The sequence below is a fragment of the Cheilinus undulatus genome, linkage group 1 (genome assembly GCF_018320785.1).
Source record: "Cheilinus undulatus linkage group 1, ASM1832078v1, whole genome shotgun sequence".
In the NCBI taxonomy this organism is placed as follows: domain Eukaryota; kingdom Metazoa; phylum Chordata; class Actinopteri; order Labriformes; family Labridae; genus Cheilinus; species Cheilinus undulatus.
In genome coordinates, this window is record NC_054865.1 from 27,198,590 (window position 1) to 27,214,286 (window position 15,697).

Genomic DNA, 15,697 nt, shown 5'->3' on the forward strand with positions numbered 1-15,697 from the left:
TGTCCTAACAAATACATGGTGAAGATCTGTGAGGCCTGCAGGTCTTTGGATGTTGTTCTGGGTTCTTTTGTGTCCTCCTGGATGAGTTGTCGTTGCACTCTTGGAGTCGTTTTGGTTGGTCGACCACTCCTGGGAAGGTTCAACACTGTTCCCAGTTTTCCCCATTTGTGGATAATGGCTCTGTCTGTGGTTTGTTGGAGTCCCAAAGCCTTAGAATTGGGGGGCAAATACTTTTTTCATGGCACTGTATACAAAATGATTGTTCTTTGAACAGTAAAACTACAGACTTGGACCATAGATGGCATCAGCTGATGGCAAGCTGATCCCAATCATCGCCTTCCAGCTTCCACAGCCAATCACAGCTCTTCCTCCCACCACAGCAGTCCATTTAAATGTGACGAACTTCTCACTAACCCCTGCTTGCATTAATACTGCGACACCACCCTGCTGCTGGCAAAGCTTCAAATCCTCCACCCCAGCCTCCCCTAGCAAAGCACCTTCATATTCATGCTACTATGGATTAAATGCTTTGGAGTCATTTTACTGTATTCAATAAGCATAGTCATAAATGTATCTATGTATTATGTTTATATAAAATGTATATCCATTTTGCAATGAAATGGTTAAATGCGCTACGAGAATGTTCCTGACTGAACTTCTAAACTTTGAACAAAGGTGAGTTGCCCCCTGATATGCTGCACTTTGCACAATTTATTTTAGATCTGTGGATGATGATATTTGAGGAAGACAAGCAATTAAAACTTGCAACTGGGGAAAAAAACATCCAAAGTAAGTTTATCTTGAAATATGCTTAATAAAGAGAATGGCGTTAACAAGAAAGAGAGCAAATATAACTCATTCAGCAAATGACTTCTTGAAAAAAATATCAAAAGAAGTGCCTCCAAAATTTGAAAATATGAGATAATGTAATGAAATGACAAAGTGTGCAGTCTATCCTGTGCTCCCGGAGTTTTCAGTTAACAGTGCTGTCACCACCGTGGCCCCGCCCACACAATGACGTAGGCGGGAGAGTGCTGAGCTGAGAGAGGAAAGCAGCTTTAATTGCAGGCAGATAGAAAAGCCAGCGATGGCTTCACTCAGGCAGGAGCACCAGTATGGGCTCTCCTGTGGAAAAAATACCAAAAACAGCTCCAGCAGGACGTTGTACCATGTCAAACTTACGGACACGGCTATCAGAGCGCTGGAGGCTTATCAAAACCTCAAGGTACGTTTTTCTCCTCTGTTTATGTCTGCTCGTGTGTTTGGATATGAAGTGTCAAAGTTGTCGCGTGAGCATGTTTTATTGATTGCTTAGCCTAAATGTTGCATTTGGTGAAAAAACACGCTTATGTAGTGTATCTATGGTTGTTTCATAGATTTGAACTCGTACTCAGTATTGTATAGTCGTTCAAGTAGCTTTTATTTGGGTCGAAATAAATGAGTTTTACTCAACTTAGAGTCGTTTACAGTTACTTCTACTGAATCAGTGGGATATACTAGTAAGTCCACATAGCATATACGGACTGAACCCTGTGATTGTCGGTAGAGACGAGGCTGTCAGCTGTTTGCTGGGAAATCTTCCTCACGCTTCAAAGTAAAGCAGAAGCGTCTGTAGTCTGCCAAGTTATCTAATTGACATATAGGCTAGTTTGACACGTAATGAGCTCCAACAGAGACCAATAAAAACACCCAGGCTTTAGTGATTGTGCAACTTTAACTCCTCTGTAAACGCTTTTTGGCATAGGGTGGCTGTGTTTACTGGATTAATTTAGATTACAGAGTTATACATGAATTCCAAAATAAAAGACTTTTTCCTCTGTCCTTAGGGATCTTTACCAAGTGAACCATCCATTTGTTTTAAAGGACACCAAGGGGTAAGTTCATGAATTTAACAAAGCTCAGCATCTAGTGAGTGTTCCAAAACGTTCAATGGGTTTGACACATTGTTGGTTTTAAGGTCATAGCTTTAAACCGTAAACACATGCTATATCTATTTCAAAAATAAAGTGCAACAGAGAGGAATTAATCTATCAACACAAGGAGCAGGCAAACCTTCTAAATTGTAAATAGAAACAATGCTAACATCTTTGTGCAGCTTAGACTGTGCTGGAGTTTTCCAGCAGTTAATGATGCATGAAGAGAAATCATTCCATTTTATATCAAAGTTCAAACTGGTGTTGTGATAACCCTAGCTCATAGTGTAACTTTTTCTGTCAGCAATATGTTCAATTAAAGGAGCAATCAGACAAAATTGCAGAAGTCAGGATCACCTGGAAACAACCAAGTTATTGTCACCTTCACCCCTCTGGTTTTCATCCCAGTTTCAGTTAATGGAGGAACAGCGTACTGTGAAGACAAACCATAGTTTTAAGAATACATTGTATCACTGACATTTTTAAAACAACTTCTCCTGCAACCACAGGCAAGCTTTTGTTCATCACTCACTGCTGTTGACTCACACGGCCCACCATGTTGCAGCTCAGAGGAGAGCTTATAGCCGCCTGTCTCCAGCAGATAGAGACATGCAGGTTACTGGGTCAGGCTGGTGACTGTGGAGAGGCTTTGTTAGGTCAGTGAGCAGTGCTGGGAAAAGACGGGAGGGAGGGAGGGAGAGAGGTACATACCCTGACAGAGACAGCAGAAGGGAAAGGAGCCCGTGAGTCAAATGAGGGGTCTTCAGAGACGGAGACTGACCCAACTTGGTCCTGTTTGGGAAAAAACAGTTTTAATATTTGTGTCTTGTGTTTAAACTGTTTGTAACGCATATAAAGATACTCAAGTGTCAGCTATAATCTTGTGCTCTTGAGCTGTAATCTGCAGGATGTGGCTTGAACTTTGTGTGTTTTGTCTTGAGTCAGGGGCAGCTGTGTCCTCGGGGTGTGCTTTACCTTTCGGTCAAAGGGAATGGTTCAGAGTGTTTGGAAAGAGCTGCAGCCCCCTTTTCCTGCTACGGCTATCTTAGCTGAGTTCTGGTGGGTTTTTGAGGGGGTATTGTGGTTAAAAAATGGGGACAAGTCAACATTGTATGTTTTACTTCTTTATTTAGTTTGAATTTGACCAACATTTGCACTTTTTAACTCAAAAAATAGATTTAGTCGATGAAATTTACACTGTTTTGACCAGATGTATTTTTAAAAATATTTCATATTTCCTCAGGTGATTGAGGACAGTATCATCTACTTCCTCCAACCTGCTTTGGGGCTCTTGTAGGGCAGGGGTCATTTTGTCATCTGCGTTTTTTTTTTTCTTTTTTTTTTCCCCGATTCTGTAGAGCCAAATGGCACAGGGCACTGACAGAAAAATGTGAGGTATTCAGAAAGGAGACAAGTTGCAAATCCAATACACAGTTTCACAGCTCGCACCCTTAGCAATGAGTCTGAAGCCATTTTCACATATGCACTCCTGAAAATTTAGAAAGGCCCCTGAAATCATATGATTTGCCTGTGGAGATGTACACCTCACAGTGGGACTTTTCCGGACACGGGATGAGTTCTCAATGTGAAGGTGGTGTACTTGGTGGCGCATCAGTGTCTGCCACTATAATGAAAATTTTTGTCTTTATGACATTGCTATTCATTGTGTAAACTGAAGACTGGAAGAGAACATTGGCAAGCAGGAAACGTAATGAGCAGTTTCTTTACGTGTGCAGAGACTACACGGGGTGCATGCTGGTTCCAGGATATAAATGTCATTTCTCCCTCTCACTCCCCCTATATGAATTTTCCTTTTTTATTTTCTGCTGCATTCTCCCATCCTCATGATGAATTTACTAAGGTGCTGGCAGGAAACATTCAGGGGGAAAGTCAGAAAAAGCATGACGCCATTGTGTAGCTAACCACAAAAATATCAGGAAACTTGTAAGATTCATGTGTATATCACTGCCAATGTTAATTAGCTGTTAATTAGCCCAAACTTAGGATCCAGGAGATGCTCCCCTGGACGATTTTACTTATCAGGCATTATTAGCACTATTTTCATGCCATTCTCAATGCAAATCTAGTTTTAAAATGCAGACAAATCTCAACAAAAATGGTACCGTTTCACTTCAAAAGTATCATTTGGAGCCAACCACATTATGAATATCTAATTGATTGTAAATAGACTATATGGTAAAATACATGACTTGAAGTTGCATAGCACTTTTCTACTCATCTGACCACTCAAAGTTCTTTTAACACTTCAGGTCATCCTGATTAACTCCACATTTACAAACCGACAGCAGAGTCTGGAATGTAGATGATCCATCAGTTTAAGCTAATCCCACACATACACATCCATTCACATTCACATGCAGTGACAGTAAACTGGAGTTCAGTATATTGCTCAAGGAATAAGGCTGGACAGTTAATCAAAATGTAGGTTAAATTGCAGTATATACTGAAATGGTTAAATCGCAGAAGGTGCAATATTTCTTTGCCCTGAAATGTGTTTCAAAATACCAGTTGAATACATTATTTAAGGTAGATGTTATGCTCTATGCAAACATAGAAGTGTCAAGTGTTTATAAAATAATCCTACTTTTCCTTTGTTTTTGTATGTTTTTCATATTAGAAATGAAAAAGATATCAAATCAACATTCCCTTCAATACAGCAATTCATATTGAATTTGCCATTAGTCAAAATTGTTCAGCCTAAGTTCAATCTACCAAATGTTGTGTTCATTATAATATAGAGTGATTTTTTTTCTTATTTGTTAAGAAAAACAATTAAATTAGATTATTGAAAACTGACTGTCCTCACTGATCCACACTACTGCCCCCCCCCCCAAAAAAAACAACTCCCAAAACCGATGAGTCTTAATGTATTGTCCATAGACTGTACATTGTTTTCTAATGCAAAGAAGAAATGTCATACCACACTCTTAGTTCCCTCTTTACTATGAGCATGGACACAGCCTGAAGCGGAAAGCCTGAGTTAGTAGAAAGTGTTTTAACAGTTAATTTTTGCCAGAGAAAACTATGGTTGATACCAATCTTGAAAATGAAAATGTAACTGATGTCAGTACTGATGATAATAGCTGTGTTTCCATTACAGTTTTTTGCAAAATAAAAGCAAAATTTCTTACAATTGTGCTTGAATGTGTTCCCGTTGAAGGGCATTTTGAGCATGAGCCTCGTGATTCTTGCAAAATCTCATCTTGCGAGACTCCGCTGCAAGGAAGCTGGAAGTTCAAAATCTGTTGCGTGTTGGTACGGTAATGGTTACGTCTACAGTGGTTGCCTTGATCATTGTGAACAAAAGATGAAGGCAACGGATGATAGTTCAGAGGCAAAGTCCATATGTATGGCAAAAGCCACGTATAAGGGTGTAAGTATGTCTCCTCTTCTGTCCACACGTAGCACACCATGTTGTCTCAGAGTGAACTGGTCATGTGACACAGTATGTTGTGTCCTGTGACTTGTAAATGTGGAAAAAGTGTTTCCATTGCACTTTTGCGACTTATTTCTAACTCTTCTGACTACACTACCTCATAAAGACACTCTTCTTTAAATCAGCAGTAATCAATACTAGATGCCGGCACTGAATAGATTTGACATAACTGATAACATTGACTACTAACATCAGTTCAGACCAGATTGTTTGCAGATGGCTGATATCAACTTGATGTTAAAGTGATTTATTGTTGCATCCCTAGTTGCAGCTTTGCAGAAGTGTGAGAGAGCACAGCACAGCTGGAGTCACACAGTGCCATGCTCTCCTGCTGACTCTGCTGATCCCATTTTCACATCTATAAAGCTTGCTATTACCTCCAAAGACAGGGGTCACTTCATCCCCTTGTTAATTTTCACCATTCATACTGAAGATGAAATATGTGTCTAAAATCATGTCTTTAAATTACACTGAGAAAGTTTATAACCAGCTTTGTAATGCCATCTCTAACTGGAGCTTAAAGCTTTGTCATGCTCGCTTTCCCAAAGACAGCCTGGCTATGTTGAGCTCACTCTGTGGTTTACCTCTTAGAGGCAGCCGGTCTGATATTTTCAGGAGTGCGTATCTGAAAACATCTGAAGTCTGGTCTTTACATCAGCACAATCATTGTGATGTCTAAGCGACTGCAGGGATTTTCACACTCCTCCCTGTATTTTGCACTAAGAGATAAAGTTATTAGCCAAATGATTGTTTAGAGGTAATTACAGTAACCATAATGCTGGTGATTATAGCATGGGGCATCATGACTTCAGTTTGCATTAGCTTTCCCAGTCTGCCTGACTCAGACAGTCAACAGTGTGTGTTTTTGTATGTTAGTGTGTATACAGTGCTGATGTCACTTTTGCTCCAGTAATAGATAGGTATATAAAATGAACCCTGGCTTGCTAATTTTGCTGTCCCACTTTTTCTGTCCCTGTATGTTTGCTCTGTGAGAGAGAGCACACCCGGAGTGTGAGTCTGACACTGATTACATTTTTAGGTGTGAAAAGCTGTGGCTGGTTGTTGTTTTTCTCTGTGTGTTTTTACTGTGTCCTGTGTGGCCTGAATGCATGATTTATTCATGTCCTTTTTCCTGTCCTGCCCCCTCTGCTATTGTGAAGCAGTCTTTAGGACCAGGATGGATCTCCTGAGGATCCCTCTGTGTGTGAAGTGTGTGCTTGTTTGTTTGCTTTGCCTGCATATTTCTAATGGTTGGTTTTTCTGTTGTGTTAGAGTGTTGGATTTTCTTTTCTTTTAGTGTTGAGTCCTATGCTAAACTCCAGCAGACTCCCCCCTTGGATTATGTGTTTCCTCCTCTGTTTTGAATAACAATGAGCAGGGGAATGCAGGCTGTTAGTGGTCCCTCTCTTTGAATCAGCCAAAATGAAGGGAGTACAGTGGGTCCAGATGTGTTGGGGCCTGCCCTGAGGGTTTTTTTTTTTGTGGCCTACATGACAGAAACTCCCCTGCTGTGGATCTAATGGAGTGGGGACTGAAATGGAGAACATTGCAAACATTGCCCATTAAAAAACATTTAGTCATTAATTCTATGTCCAAAGTTTAAAGTCAAAACTTTTATCTGACATTGGAACTTTATACAAGAAAGTGACATCACTTCTGATGAACTCGATGTAATCAAAGACCAGAATATAAATACTGTCCTCTTAACCTTTTGAGGCTAACATTGTCATATATGACAAGAAAAGACACAGGTTAGAAAAAATGAAAACCCCACTCCCCCTTGGGTGACTTTCTGGAATCTGTAAAGATTAAATCCACAACAATAGCTCTGACATTGAACATTTTTTTATGAAGAATTATGAGTTATGAGTTGATACTCATCACATTACATGTTTTGTACCGTCTTGCATCACTAAATAAAATTTAAAAAAAGAAAAGCTCAAGTTGCTAAAGCTCAAGTTGGTAAAGCTAACTCAGATATAGATAATGGGGGATAATGTAGCTAAAGCTAAGCTCACAATACAAGCTAGGTATATGCCATCTATGTAGCTAAGTTAGCTCTGGCTATGTTTGCTAAAGCTCACTATGCTGAAGTTACATTTCTAAAGCTAACATAGCTATAGATAACATAGCTATGTTGCTAAAGTAGCCCAACTCACAAAGCAGCTGTGTAAGCTAAAGAGATAATTTATCTAGGTAGCTAAATTAGTTTAAACTTCCTTTGCTAAAGCTCATGTTTCTAAAGCTAACTTAGCTACATTGGCTTATGTAGAAACATTGATTAGGTAGCTAGTGTTGGTATGTCAGCTTAAGCTAAAAGGAAGAAAGGAAAAAAGAAAAAAAGGAAAAAAGAAGTAAGAGTTGATTGAACTACTTTTAAAAGTAAATTTTTTTAATTTTTATTTTTTTATCATTTTAGTCATATGATCCCAGTCAAATGCTCTGTCTACACAGAAACAATCCATAATAGTATGACTATTTATTACATTTTTGCTATGAAGAACTTTGCAGTCTTATTATCAGCTGTCTATTTTGACTCCGCAAGTAAAAGACGACAACTCCTGGTTAGCCTATAAGCCAATTACGATGCTCCAGTTTCTTCTTTTGTTGTTCTCTTGGCGGTAGCAGCCAATCAGGGCCAACCAAAATCAACAAAAGATAAGATATGTATGTGAGGGTTGGAAAGGTAAGATAAAATAGTCCTCTACAGTCCAAATAATGAAAAGAGGACGTTTGCACTCCTACAATGGGATAATGAGTATTTCTTGCACTGTCTACAAAATGTGAAATGGTTTTCTGAGGATAAATGTAGTGATAGTTTCTGTTGTGTGTTTAGTAGCATGTTGGCAAGGCCTGTAGGAATTAAATGTAGTTGTTAAAAGGCTCAGCCATTGTTGATTTAGTGTCACTTGTATAAATTTCTATGAGATTCAGTTTTTGTTTTGTTCCTGTTCTTGGTCTTTCTGGTCATATAACTTTAGATACATTCTTGCAGCACACATATTCTTATAGTGCAGGTTGTCCTGAAAAAATACAATGAGAAGTTACAGAAGTAAAGACATGACTTGAGACTAATCAGCTAAATGCAAATATAATTTGTGTTAAATCAGGTGGAAAATTATTCACTTATTACTACTAGGCGAGCTCTGTATGTTTCAGAAATGGTATTTGGAACAAAACCTGCTTTGGGGTGCTGTAAAGGTCATGTACACATTTAAGCATGAATATTTTTCTCTCAAAATGTTTTTTGGCATGAAAAGGGTGGTATCTCAGGGTTAAGATTTAACAAACATTTGAACTAAAGTATGCAAGACCAAACAAGGTGGCATCCAGATGCCTCAGCTCTAGATCATCCTGCTCCTTCTTCCATTAAGCAGCTTGGAGATATGGAGCACATCTTGGCTTGCTGAGGAACCTGTCTCGTCCAATTCCCTCATATGAAAGTCCACACCATAAACTAATGAGGCATAAAGGGGTGTTTGTCCACCCCGGATACAAACATGTGTCATGTTATGGGTCTGCATTTCTGTGGAAGATCCCACCTAGCTTGGGGGGAATAGAGAAAAGGGGGATTCTGTCAGACACAGTGACCCACAATTTGTTGAAGTTGACAGTCTGGCCCTCGGGCACCTGCCAGAGATGTATCGTTCTTGGCATCTAAAGGGAAACCTCGGGGGGTGCTTGTGCCACAGCAGCACCCTTCCTATCCTCCTTCATACCCAGCATCCTTTCCTTAAATGCTGGAGCTCACAGCTCTGGCAGCAGCTCTGCCCCTGTGTGAAATTGCAAATGAAAAGGAGTGGAAGGTGATTACAGGCTGGGGCTTGATTACATGCACTGTCTCCCACTCAAGGCAGCCACATTAATCACTCAGTGGCAGCATGTGGATCACAGCGAGAGGGAAGATGCTGTGTTGCTCCGAGCACTGACTGATTGACTGTAGGATCATAAACAAAATACATGTAAAGTCTCGACTCTTCTCTGTGTGTCATCCCTGCCCCCTGCTCCTTGTTCTTCCACTTTCAGCTGCAGACACAGACGCACATTGTGTTTTGTATCACTGCCCTCCATTGTGGGATGGGGGGCTCTACTTAAATGGCATGTGTCAACTTGTGGCCCTGGGAACGATTTTGCTCTTTTGTTTGCGATGAGGTGAAGAAAAGTTGTGTTTACTGAAGTGTGGTGAAGATGAGGGTGGTGTCTGGCTGTCTGTGAGCCTCTAGAGATGTTTGTCTGATAGCTAGACTTTCCCTCCTCCTCACACTCATGAGCAGCAGGAGTGAGAGGAGCTGGAGCTGAGCGTCTCTCGTTGCTCACGCTGGATTAACACACTAGCACACGCACAGTCACCCATACACAGGGTTTGCATTAGCACCCAGGCAGAAGGACTGGCCTCCTGCTGATAACAGACAGCAGTGGCGGCGACAGGTTTCACTCCCTCCTCCTTCTCCTGCACCTCCTCCATCCTCCTCCTATCGACCAGAGAGGGGGAAGCTGTGCCGTGGCATCCCACTCTGGAGCCGAGGAGGCCAGAACAAAAGCCGGCCTGTTTTCAGAAGGCCATTACTCAGGCAGCAGAGGATGTGGAAACAATAGGCTGCATGAGAGAGATCTACACCCAGACCCCACACTCATCCAACAGCTAGCAGGAAACATAACCCCTGTGCTCTGACAGCAGTCTCTCACAGTTTTTGTTCACTCCACTTTATAGTTTGATTAAGCCAAGGAAACAGGAACTTAGGCCTTGTTGCTGTAACCTGATGAGACATTTATGATAGTTGATCATACTGTGGCCCAGTAAGGTATCAATGTCACTGAGTGACTATTTGGACTTTAAATGGGCCAAAACTGTAGCCATGAATGTATTCAAAAGGATTATAGGCCTTTTGCATTTGTGATCACATGGTCTGTTCCATCCAGCCCTTCCCTACCTGGATGGCAAAAGGTGATCACTGGATGCAAGTGCTAAATAAATATTCCCTGTGGTAATCTGTGTAGTCCACATTTTGTACATGAAACGTTTAGAAAGCTTGCACTGTCACTTTATGATGCCTGCAAACCATTTTACATAACATACAACATCATTTTCCATTAGCAACAGCTAATTTGCTATCGAAGTCCTGAAGGGGCTAACCCTGTGGCCAGTAACCATCAGTATGGTTTGAAGGGTGACCTTGATTACTGGTGATCTTCCACTAAATGAGATGTTCAGAACAGAAAAAGTTGTCCCAAAGTCTCTTTGTGTGGTCTGTTAAACACATTTTAATGAAATGGTAAACACAAAGAAATTGCTCTCTTTTCATCCTTGCTCAGAAGTAATATGAGAATGATACCCAAAGCAATTATCAGGCAGGATCTAGAAATAGAAGGTAATGTTTCCTATGCTTTTAAACAGATAAGTCAGTACTTATTTTCGCATTGCGCAACGATAGCAAGGCCCATTATGTAAAGTTACAGACTACTACTCCCACAGCTGATCACAGTTAACTCTCAACACAGCGGGCCATTTAAATATGACTGCCTTCTATCCATTCCCTGCTTCCATGAATGCTGTGCACCACCCTGCTGCTGTCAAAGCTTCACCTCCTCCATACCAGCCTCCTCAATTGCATACAGCTGTAGCACCCTCATATTCAGATTCATGCTAATATGGATTCAATGCTTTAAACTAATTTTATTGTATTCAGTACACATTGTAGTAAATGTATCCATCCATATGGGGGTTTCTAGCCATGCGCTCCCTGGAAAGTTAAAGCATGCTGCTTGACTAACGTGGGAGCATCTTTTGAGCAGAACCTTCTCTGCCAAGTAAAACTGTATATCAATTTAACCCTAGATTTAGCTCCACATAGACTGGGGATGAGTATCGAAATCTGGTACCGACAAGGTACGCCAATAAATCAGTCGGGCTCTAGATTTTTTGTGATGTACATTACGTGTTAAGCTACACCAGTTTCCATTTCTTATCTGACATTCAACTGGCAACTTAAAAGATATTTGTGTGAATCATTTATGATACCAAGACAGCTTTTATTCTCCCACTGACTTTCAACCCACTTTTTTCTCTCAAAGCATTGATTCAGGCACAGTTTAGGCACTGGCAACTGATGAAAAGTACCAATTTAGAATCATTTTCAGAAAAAAACCCCAAAAGATGCCCAACTTTAAAATAAACGAACTCAAGCATGCACACAAAGTGCTGTTTTTGCCAGCTTATTCCCTCCATTACAGCCCTGTTGCTGCCTCTGGAAGGGCCAAAAAAACAACACCATATCATACTGCCTCTGTGCTCCACATTGCAGACAAGACTTAATGGAGTGTGAATATCCTTATTTGTTAAACTTCCACTCTTGTCCTCCCTCATTTAACCTTCTAAAACAGATGAACTCCTGAATATTTAGGGACTGTATGAGGGACTGTTTCCTTGTTAATTTCACTTCTCGTGTGAAGGCATTTTGCATACTAAAGCAATAAAAGTGTATTACCTGCTGTCTTCACATACAGGGTGACCATGACTTCCCCCAGACCTTGTACATAGGAGCTACTAGAAGAAACATTTTCAGAACTGCATTTCAAAAGTAAAAGGGGCTTTAGAGCTTACATGATATTGGTAATTAGCTATAACAATTTCAGTTGATAGTGGTTACTGCAACAGTCAAGTAAATAGGTTAACGAGGTTTTTTATATTAAAGTCATGATAATCTAATTGACTTTTAATCAGTGAAGCATTTGTTAACCAGTGTTTAAGAAAGACTGGCATGCTTACATTTGAGGCAACTCCCTGGTCACTAAATTACATTTCACAGGACTCAGAGTGTTTAAATTACTAGAAACATCTTTGAAAAAATCCAATCGTTATTTAATTTGTCAAGTGTGAAAATGTTGTCTTTGCTAGGCATTGTAGTGACTGTTAAACCAGATGAATCTTTTTAAGCCTTTTTATTATGTTACCTTTTCAGCATTAAGTGTCTCCAAAATTAGTTGATGATGGTTTTTATACTGGGTAGATAAAAATATGACAGTGACTGCTGATGATGGTTTAAATGCACCAATTTCACTAATCCCCTGTTGGAGCATGAGCTAAAGAAAACATAATTAAAGTGCAGCATAGACACACACCCACATGCAGGAATACAGTTGCAGAATTAGATGTAAATCCACAATCACAGCTATCTCTGTACACACTCGTATTTCTGGTTTTCATACACAGGTGCCATTCAGCTCCAAAACCAAAGAACTGCAAGCATCGACTCATCAAACATTAAACGGCTGCTGTCGGTGCTCTGGGCTCTTATATAACCAGAAGGGGTGAAGAGTTGAAATTTCATGCCACTTTTTCCCATTTTTTCAAACATGATTAATATTGCAAGATCATGACTAAATATGTTGAAGGCCTGAGGGAAAAGATGTGAGATGATTCAGCTGTATGAGAAGTAGAGGGAGTGTCCTGATCATGCAGAGATACAGAAGTTCAGAGAGTGACATTTAAGAAAACCTTGCAGCATTTTAGTCTGTTTTTATCACTTTGGTTTTCTTCTCTTGTTGTGAATGATCCAAACTGTTTCTAATGATAAAACTCTTTAGGCCACCTCATAGGAGTTTGCTTAATTGACTTGCATCATTCACTTGTGCGACTGCTTGCACCCCTAAGTTGGGACAGTGTTGACTTTGGTTTCTTTAACCCTTTATGAGGCAAAGGACCATATATGGCCACTGCAGGAGACTTCCTTTGTGACCTTCCCCCAGATCTCTATAATACAGAACCAGAATAATTTTTTCAGTCAGTACTGTTCAGAGTTGTTGGATGTTGCCACAGGTGTGAAAAGATTAAAAAGTGATCCAGTGGTAAATCTTACTTCTATAATTGGCAGTGCACAAGGGTGTAGCACAGGGGGAAAGGGTACTGAGTACCTGGGCCCACAGTAGGGAGGGGCCCTTGAGAAGCCTGCAGTTAAAAATGTGTTTTTATTTATTTTTCTTAGTATTAAGTTTCATTATTGAATCAATGGTGACTAAATGAATCTGTTCAAATATTTGTATCAAACAGAGAAAAATACAATACTGGGGGCCCTTGCTCCTCCCTTAAAAATGTCCAAATTGTGAAGTCCAGTGCTGCAAAATAATGCAAGTAAATTTCTTTCTGGGGGCCCAAAATCCCTAGCTACGCCCCTGCTGGCACGCCTGTATGTCTGTGGCGATTTGCACGCCACAGCAAATCAATGCCATGGTCCAATTGTCTTTGATACATCTTTATAGAGTTCTTGGGTGTACTGGTTAGAAAAATTTGCCATAAAAAAAATCATAAATCTGTCCAGATTTTAAATAAAATCCCAAAATGTCGTGGCGAGTCGCTATTCTGGGACTTTCCCTTTATAATGGTGTGTTCCATTTAAAGGTGCAGTGTGTAATGTTTAGCTTAGTAGCATTTAGTAAAACAAACAAACTTGGTTAAATGTAACATGATGTGTATAGGTAGGTCTATCCTAATTAGTGTTTATCCACCTGAAAAAATGTGTTTTATTTTTATATTAACTCAGAATAAAGAATCTATTCATACATGGGGAGGGTCCCCTCCATGGACGCCGCCATCTTGAATTTTTGCATTTTGCATGTTTCTATGGTGCCACAGAAACGCTAGAAGTTTTTTTTTTTTTAATTCCACTGGTTGCCACGGTTTTCACCAGAGAAACATGCAAAATGCAAATAATTCAAGATGGCGGCGCCCGTGGAGGGGACCCTCCCCCTGTATGAGTAGACTGCTTATTCTGAGTTAATATAAAAATAAAGGTGGATAAACACTAATTGGGATAGACCTACCTATAGACATCATGTTTCATTTAACCAAGTTTGTTTGTTTTACTAAATGCTACTAGGCTAAATATTACACACTGCACCTTTAATCTTGGAACTCGGAAATTCCAGGTTTGCATCATCAAAAATGAGCCAACTCCAACTTGGAAAGTCAGAACACCTTCACTACTCCAAGCTATGAGCTTGTTTTAATAATTTATTGAAAAATTTTTAGGTATAAACAGTAAAATGGGTTAGATTTTGGTCAGTTTTATTACCGTATAACAGTTTCATTATACTTATGTGATTTTTTTCAGTTTTCATTTTTACTGTTAGCCTTATTTTTGCTAAAAATTATTTCATACATTCGATATTTGCAATGTTTCTTTTATTTTTTCTGGTGAAATTATAAGGAAAAATAATTGTTATAAATAGTAAGATATATGAGAGTTTAGCCAGTTTTATAGTTGTGTAACCATTACTTATAAAGTATTCAGAACCATAAATGGCCCCTTAGTTGACATTGATTATCACCATAACAATGACAAAAATATTTAAAAGTGTTAAAAGTTTTTTAAAAATCTTGGGGTGTCCATAAAAAATTTACAAGGGCATACATTTTGAATTTCCAGGTATTTCATTGAGTGTCCTATAAAGGGTTACAGTGGGGGCAATCTTGACTTCGATTTCTATAATGTCCGGTGACATCAAAGTTTGAAGGGTCCATTTTTTGAAAACTATAAAAAAGACTCCATGTCTACATTGATGGGATATAAATACTTCAACATGAATTAGCTTTTGGATAGCTTTCCTTTGCTTTCACAGCTGATTTAGATGGAACTTGTGAATCTTGAAAGGAGCCAGTTAGTCTGTATTGGAACAAAAACTTGTTTTGAAGTTTGCAGAGGAGGAAAACAGATGGACACACTGGCACATGCCAAGTGTAACACCCATGAGAGAGATTAATGGAGACAAAGAAAAGACGTAGACAGGCGACAGATTGGTGTTATGCCCCTAAATACTGGGAAAGCCTGATATTTTGATAGGGAAAAAGGAGGAAGATAGAAGAGCTGCTTTAATTAAAACAGGAAAATGGAAAGTGGAGGGTTACAGGCAGGTTCAAGGGTGAGACCAGCTTATTTGGAGTTGAAAAGTGAAATAGGAAGGTATCAGGGGCCAGATTTAGGCTTAAAAGAATGAATTATGTGTTGAAACACATGTCAGACTTTTGGCCTCTTTGGGTCAGTGAACATTACTGAGGTCTAAGGTCAACCCTCAAGTCAAGGGCAATTTTTATTACATGAATTTCTCAAGCATGGACACTTTCTAGCTAGTGTATTTACACCTAACAATCTGTCTTTGTTTTCTTTTTGCTTCATTGAAGAGACCCAAGGATCAGAAGCAACACGCAGATTCCCTGAATATTTGACTTGAAAGGAAGACAATAAATATTTCATTATTCATGGTCAGTTGAATTCTTTTAGTGCCAAGTCCTTTGTAAGAGCGCCTCTTTAGGTTTGAATTGCCATGTGTGCCT

At 39.6% G+C, this 15,697-nt stretch overlaps 1 protein-coding gene across 1 annotated transcript in view; it reads left to right on the forward strand.

Annotated features, from left to right (window-relative positions):
- Nucleotides 1–1,087: 1,087 nt before the first annotated feature.
- LOC121511396 (RNA polymerase II elongation factor ELL2-like) overlaps nucleotides 1,088–15,697 on the forward strand; it is a 37,652-nt gene continuing 23,042 nt past the window's right edge. Inside the window, exons 1-2 of the mRNA XM_041790426.1 lie at nucleotides 1,088–1,225; nucleotides 1,827–1,874. Coding sequence (XP_041646360.1) covers nucleotides 1,088–1,225; nucleotides 1,827–1,874 — 186 coding nt within the window. The remainder of the gene's footprint in view (nucleotides 1,226–1,826; nucleotides 1,875–15,697) is intronic.